The sequence below is a fragment of the Malaclemys terrapin genome, chromosome 3 (genome assembly GCF_027887155.1).
Source record: "Malaclemys terrapin pileata isolate rMalTer1 chromosome 3, rMalTer1.hap1, whole genome shotgun sequence".
Taxonomy (NCBI): Eukaryota; Metazoa; Chordata; order Testudines; family Emydidae; genus Malaclemys; species Malaclemys terrapin.
This window is the reverse complement of record NC_071507.1, coordinates 1,519,090-1,526,745: the sequence shown is the minus strand read 5'-3', so window position 1 is coordinate 1,526,745 and position 7,656 is coordinate 1,519,090. Positions and strand designations below refer to the sequence as shown.

General features: G+C 52.4%; 1 protein-coding gene across 1 annotated transcript in view; it reads left to right on the top strand.

Annotated features, from left to right (window-relative positions):
• The first annotated feature begins 1,502 nt into the window (after window positions 1-1,502).
• Window positions 1,503-7,656, top strand: part of PYGB (glycogen phosphorylase B) — a 36,875-nt gene continuing 30,721 nt past the window's right edge. The window contains exon 1 of the mRNA XM_054023400.1: window positions 1,503-1,966. Coding sequence (XP_053879375.1) covers window positions 1,724-1,966 — 243 coding nt within the window. The 5' untranslated portion in view covers window positions 1,503-1,723. The remainder of the gene's footprint in view (window positions 1,967-7,656) is intronic.

Here is a 7,656-nt window from a genome sequence, read left to right as displayed (position 1 = left end):
TGTCCGTCTGAAACTGAATTATGTATTTATAGTTTTCATTTCAGCCAAACTATTCCACAGTTTCTGAGAACAAGGTTAGGGGGAAATGTTTTGCAACTTAAAAAACAAACAAACTCTGACCTTTTCTTTCAGAATCTCCAGCAACCCCTTGCTTTCGAACAAGGACTTGACATAGGGCAGGGAGTGGCCTTTGTTTTACAGCTGTGCCTTTTTGCCATCCCCATGAAGAACTGCTCAAATCTGGCCAATCTACACACTTTTGAAAAATCTCCCTTTGTATGGGCTCAGTAGAGACTTAGATTTTAGCAGCTACGATCTCCAGAGATTCCACCCTCACTGAGCATGCTTTATCCCTTCACAGCTCCTAGCGTTCACCACACTGCATCTATGCCATTTCCACAGACAACTGGCCATGCTCCATCCCCTCACCACTCGTAGCCATGACTGGACTGCATGTGCGCCATCCCCACAGAGCCTCTGAGTGCGCTCCCTCCAGTCCAGGTTACTAGGCCAAAACTGGACTTTCGTGCTAATTCCTGTTCCTAGCTGCTTTCAGATGGGGCCAGGCACCAGAACTAAGAGCAGGGTGCCCCCGATGCTCTGTGACCTCTCTCCTCTGCTGGCACCTGGGCAATATGGCAAAGGAAGTCAGAGGGGGACAAGAGCTGGACCAGGTGGTGGGGAGAGGGAAAGGAGCAGATGGGACTGGAGGATGGTGGCGCTGGAGAGACATACTCCAAGGTGGTTGTGCAAGTAAGCTGGGCCTAGGAGCTGGAGGGAGGGGGGGCTGGGACTGGTGGGAGCTAGTGAGGGAAAGGGGGGCTGTGCCCTTTGGAAAGAGCTGCTCTTGCTGCTGCTCCAGACCAGTGTTGACAGGAGCTCTGAGGGAGGGTTTAGGAACAATGAAGCCAGGGGTGCAGGGAGAGCCAACGAGCCTGAGCCCCCTTTTATCCAAATGGCTCCACGCCTCACTGCCTGTTTTCTAGGGCTAGGGATTGTGGGTGCCCAGCTGGAAGGGGGGTGATTTCCAGAAAGCCCAGAGCAGCTCTGAAAACCCGGCCCTCTGGACGTGTCTGAAAAGGGGGGCACCAAAGTCACTTGGAAAAACGGGGGTGCAGGATTTGATACAACGCGAGTGGGACAGGAGCTGTTACCTTTACTCCTGGGAGGGGTGATGGGGGCACCTCTTTGCCGAGGCCAGCAGCTCCCCCGGGACATGCTCCCTACAAAGCGAGAGAACCTGGTTCTCTGAGCTGGGCAGGGAACCCCCCTGGGGCTGGCGGGGGGACCAGCCTTTAAACCCGCGCGGGCCTGGCGAGCTCGGATTTGGGTGCCGGCGGGTCCGGGCTGGTGCTGCAGACCCCGGCGAGGGGGAGCCCGGGGCGGAGCGTGGCAGCAGCTCGGCTCCTGCGAGCCGGGCTGGGCTCGCCGGGCTCGCGGCCAGGCTGCAGAGCTCCCCCCCCCACCCCCGGCTTGGCGAGCGCGCAGGCGCCGGGCTCCCCACTGCAGCAGCGGGCGCCGGCCGGCCTCAGCGCAGCCCCGAGCGAGCCGCAGCCTCCAGCGAGCCCCGGCCCGCAGCCTCCAGCCCCGCAACGTCCGGCTACGCAGCCCCCAGCGAGCCCCGAGCCCGCAGCCTCCGGCCCCCAGCGAGCCCCGAGCCCCGCAACGCCCAGCCCGAGCGAGCCCCGCAACGCCCAGCCCGAGCGAGCCCCGCATCCCGGCCATGGCGGCGCCCCGCAGCGACAGCGAGAAGCGGAAGCAGATCAGCGTGCGGGGCATTGCGGGGCTGGGCGACGTGGCCGAGGTGCGGAAAAGCTTCAACCGGCACCTGCACTTCACGCTGGTCAAGGACCGCAACGTGGCCACCCCCCGCGACTACTTCTTCGCGCTGGCGCACGCGGTGCGGGACCACCTGGTGGGGCGCTGGATCCGCACCCAGCAGTGCTACTACGAGCGGGACCCCAAGGTAGGGCCGGGCGGGGGGCGCATTGCGGGGGGGGGACACGGGCTTTGCAGGGGGGTGTCCCGGCGGGGGTGCCCAGAGGGACGGGGGAGACAGGCCCCGACTATCCGAACTGTCCCTATCAAATCAGGACATCTGCTCCTCCCGCCTGAGCCCCCATAAGCGGGGTGCCCCGCAGCTCTGCCCCCAGCAGCCTGGCCGGGCCGGGAGTGACCCGCCACGGTGAGGGGCTGGACAGGCAGGTGTCCAGCCCTGCAGCGCCGTCCCCAGTCCGTGGGGAGACGGTCACTTCTCCGAGACCCAGTGCCCGGATACGGGCTGTCCTGTCCTGCCTTCAGAGACCTTGGCACGCCGCACTCAGTCCAGCTTGACTTTTGTGTGAGCAGCAATTCAGATTTGCATATTTTATTCTCCTGGCAGAGGTTTCTGAAGCCCAGGGAGGGCAAACCCAGCACTGCAACTTCCTAGAGGGTCAGGAATCCCTGATTTAAGAATGACAGATGGTGGCCACAGTGCTGCATTTTGCTGCTCGGTTTGGGGCTGGTTACTGCAATAACACAGTAATCTGTTTGGAAAGGGAGATGACAGCAATTGCGAAGGATGCAGAACAAGTACATCTAAGGCCTGCGTTGTTGTAGAATTGTATATCAAACGAGCTGTCAGGTCATCTAGGCCAGCGGTTCTCAAACTTTAGCAACCTGAGGACCCCCATTTTGATTTTAAAAATTTTGAGGACCCCCAAACTCCCCTGCTCAGCCCCAGGCCTCATCCCCACTCCGCTCCTTCCCCCAAGGCCCCACCCCTTCCTCACCTCTTCCCACCCCCCACTCACTCCATCCCTCCTCCCTCCGTCACTCGCTGTCCCCCACCCTCACTCGCTTTCACCAGGCTGGGGCGGGGGGTTGGGGTGCGGGATGGGGTGCGGGGTCTGGCTCTGGGAGGGAATTTGGGTGTGGGGGTGTGTGAGGTGCAGGGTCAGGGAGGGAGTTTGGGTGAGGGAGGGGTGTGGGCTGCGGGATCTGGGAGGGAGTCTGGGTATGGGAGGGTGTGTGGGTCTGGCTTTGGGAGGGAGTTTGGGTGCAGGGTCACATTTTGTGAGGGAGTTTGGGTGTGGGAGGGGATGCGGGGTCTGGGAGGGAGTTTGGGTGCAGGAGGGGGTGTGGGGTGCGGGAGGAGGTGTGGGGTCTGGGAGGGAATTAGGGTGCAGGCTCTGGGCTGGGACAGAGGGTTGGCTGCAAGGATGTGCCGGCCACTTCCAGGAGTGGTGCAGAGTCAGGGCAGGTAGGGAGCCTGCCTTAGCCCTGCTGCGCTGCCGGACTTTTAGTGCCTAAAATCTCTGGGTTTGGCTTCAGTAGCCTCCAGGAGATAGAGGGATGGGGAGGAGTTGATCAGTGGGGCCCGCGGACCCACCGGAATACCCTCGGGGACCCCAGTTTGAGAAATGCTGATCTAGTTCATCCCCTTGTCAGAGCAGGGTTGTTCCGTGTGTGTCTTCTAGAGCTTTGTCCAGTGTAGCTTTAAATGTGCCAAGTTGTGGGGCTGACCTAGATTCATAAATCTAGTCTGATCCTTATAACAGGAGGCCAGAGAATTTCACCCAGTTCAGCGGGTTGTCTCCTCCATCCTTGTAGGGGGAAACGATGCTTGTTTAGTTCTTTTGGGGAACAGGAAAGAGAGAAAGCGGTACAAGAATGCAGCTGTGAAATGAACCACTCGCCTGCATGTCACAGCAGAACAGCTGTATTACAAAAATTAGGAAATGTAACACTTGTCCGCTCAAATAATCAGCCTGGATTAAAGGCCAGGGCTTCTGTTGATCTCAGTGAGCACTGAAAGGCTTCCATAGGCCAGGTAGGCCTTAGAAAAGTTTGCCAGAATAACTATACCAGCAAAGCCTCCTACTGTAAACACAGTTTATGCTGTCAGAAAAGTTCCTTTGCTGTTGTGGTCTATACCAGTTCGGCAAGTAAAATAAGACGTATTGGCAAGAGCACCGTTATGCGGCTATTACTGTGGCTACGTTAGAGATTTTGCTGGTATAGAAATGTGACACCCTCCTCTCCTCCCAAAAAATCATACTTTAGTCACTGCTTTTGCTCTGCCCACAAAAGTCTCTCATACAGACATGGTTATAGACTGCAGGGGGCATTGGACCAGGTACCGTGGCAGTACCCTGTGTTTGTTTCATGCATAATATACGCCCAATAGAGATTTAGATGAAGGGCGCATTCCATGATTTCTGTCCCTCATTCAGAAGAGCAAATATGCACCATCCTTTCTCTTAATCCAGGGAGATACAAGGAAGGAGAGAGTGTTTTGCAGGCGATTGACCGCATCACTTGGCACACTCAAAAACTAGGCTGGACAGAGGCTCACTAGGAGGCATACAGGGAAAAGTGTCTGAAGAAAGATTTAAAACATTGCATGGTCGTATTTCCTCTCAGCTTAGTCAAATGAAGGCATGAAGTGATATGGGAACCTGCAGAAGACTATTAAAATGGAGAACATTAAAGACTCTTCTCTGTGCCTTTTGACACTTTTTATTCCCCTCATCTTGGCCAATGGAAATGGGCGAGTCGGTTTCACTTCTGCTGCTAGACAGTTTCTAATTGATTTCACGGTCAGGTTCTCATACAAGCAGAGCGCTGTAATGTTTGAGTGCCAAAACTGCAGAGAAATAGGTATCTGTTTAAAAGAAAATTGTTTCTATTGTAATGAACATAAATGAATGGAAACACGTCTAAAGTTGTAAGCTTTTACGGAATCTCAAATTTAGGTCAAATTTGCCATGAACGGTGTTGGTTTAACATAGGCCAGATTCTCAGCTGCTGTACACGCGCTGAGAATGTGAACCTTGATTCATACATCCTGGTTTTCTTGCAGGACAGTTTCCTAGTGCTATAAAAAGAGTGGTTTGGTTCTGTGTCGCCCACTTCTTCTTATAGTTTGATTCACTCACATCCTGATATGAATCCTACAAATGGGCTTTATTTAGCATGCATCACACTGCAAAATCTGGCTCTTTTAAAACTAGGATGGTCTCCCAAACAAGTGCTCCTGCTTAGCCATGTTATACATGCTGGAAAGAATATAATAGCAACCCATGGCTGTGTACCAGTTGCTTATTTTAAAGGAATGAAACGTATTGAAGTCAGAGTGGGAGGGGACTAACCAATGTTATTGCTTATCCTACTTCCTTAACTTAGTGTTTTCCAAAGAAGAAATGATAGAACGGATGCTGGTCAAATATTTATCCAGTGAGAAAATGGGCTCGGATAAAGCCATTTGCTGCAGACAGACTCATGGGAGCTGAGGGGAACATCTTCCCACATAACTTTTTGTTCTCATGTTTATGTCCCTATCAAATATTAGTTAATATTGTTGCACCGTGCTGATCAGACAAGTATGGCTGTTTAACCCATAAATCCCCATGGCTCTTGTATTGTTGCAATGATGGTGTAGAAAGACAAGTGATATTTACAATAATGCCACAGTCTCAAAATTAAGGGTGGTTTGACGTACCAACCGGATCAGTAATTCAAGTTACCCATTCGCTGTGTGAAATGAATTGCTGAAACGGAACAGTGGGGTAGATCTTTTTAGGATGCAATTCACCCCATGGCCCTCTATAACCAAAACCACTGCCAATAATTTTTGACACTCCCTGATTTCCAGCCATGACATTTTCTCAGCCCTAATCTGCCTCCGCAAGCCAAGTCTCCTGGAACATGTGATTCATTTAAAATTCCAGCCCTCCCCAAGAGACCCCAGAGGGATGTGTGTTAATGAAAATGGTTGTGGAAAGTTGAGTCCATATTTATTGAGCGTAACCCAGGCACTGCACTTTCCTTTTATTCCCAGACTCTCATAGTGGGTGATGGGCGTGGCACTGATTTATTTCTACACGTCTCAACAGGGGGGATAGCTCCTGGCATAGGCCTGATCAAAAGCCCGATGAAGACTCCCATTGACTTTGGATCCGGCCCATGTTGATGAATACAATTAGGAATCTTAACTGAATGTGACAGGCCCTGTGCGTGGCATTTCAGCTGCGAAAAAGCAGCCCTTCACTGTGAAGAACAGTTTTATAAATATACAGCTAGGCCTCCCAGATCACTTGTGTTCTAAGTTAATTGGGGAAACAATCTTATCAGAAAATGGCAGCATTTTGCTGTAGCAAAATCGTGCTCTGGGCAGAGATAGGCACAGGGACACTCGGCTGACAAGTTCCTCACAAGAATCTCTCTGACAAACAAAACGTGGTCCATGTTACGCAACAGGCGGCAGGGCTACAATTCAGGAAAGCCTCCCTATCGCGGGAGGGGCTTCACCTTAACTGATTTCAAGGGGGTTAAGCGTGTGTTCACTAGAGCCAGGCAGGAGTTTTTGGATGGAACTTTTTTTGGTCAGATAATGTCAATCCAATGAAAGCGAAACTTTTTGCAGGAATGTACCAGTTTCAATCCAATTTTTGGGAAAGATTTCTCAGACCTAGGATGGAATTCCTGATGAAAATTGGAGAGAGAAAGAGAGAGACCCGCTCTAGAATAGCTAATAGCCTAATGGTTAGCGCACTTGGACTGGAACCCAGGTCCAGGTCTGGGCTTGCCTGATTCAGACCACGGACTTGAATCTGGGCCTCCCACATCACAGGGGCGTGCTCGCTTTCTTTCTCCAAAAAAACAAACAAACAAAAAAAACCAAAAAACAAACAAACAAAAAAACTTCCAAAGGTCTTGTTTTGTCCCAATGCGGAAAAGGGAAAACAATTCCCTCCCCAGCTCTAGTGCTGTCCTGAATCGAGGCGAGCTGAGAATTGCATCTGAGCACAGAGACCTGACGTGAACCTTCTTCACAATGAAGTGTATTGCATTAGGAGGGACTGCTTGATGGCTGCATGCCTCCTTTTGGGGAGGAACACATGGGGGACATTGCTGGTGGGACGCACTTCAGAAACTGTTCTTCGAAAGGCAAAGCAAGGCACACCGGAACATGAGCTTGGTGCTCGCACGGGGCACGTATGCAGTGTGGGAGTCACTGGTGCTCTCACACCAATAACTAATACAGTGAACGATATTTTTATAGCTTTTCCAGCCTGCTCTAAAACAGCCCACACTGGATGGCTTACCAGGGACTGGCTTTATCTCCTTTAACGAGGAGATGAAAACAAAGATCACCAAAATTCATGGCAAATATTCTTCCAAGGCTTGGCAGCTCCTAGGGTGAGATGAGGTCGTGTCCCTCCCACCTCTCTCCTATCTGAGTAGGATAATGAGTCAGAGTCAGCAGAACCCACTTAACATTCCCCAGCGGGATCAACATCTGCTAACAAGGGGTGGGGGGGTCTGGCAAAGGATCCGACCCTGCTGCTGCTGGGTATAGGGGAGGACGCAGTCCCTCCTTGTGAAATACAACCCCCCCTCTTCAGATCTGAAGGGCAAGAACGGGGGGACGGTTCCCGTTCCCAGGGTCTGGTGGAGTGTGTCCCTCTCTGCACATTGCTCAGACGTCCTTCTGAGGCAGGATCAGTGCTTGGCTCAAAGTCAGAAGAGCTATTGAGAGAGAGAGAGAGCACAGATTCAGAAACAAAGATTCATAGATTCCCAGGCCAGAAGGGACTATTGTGACCATCTAGCCTGACCTCCTGTATTGCCCAGGCCAGAGAACGTCCCCAGAGCAATTCCTAGAGCAGA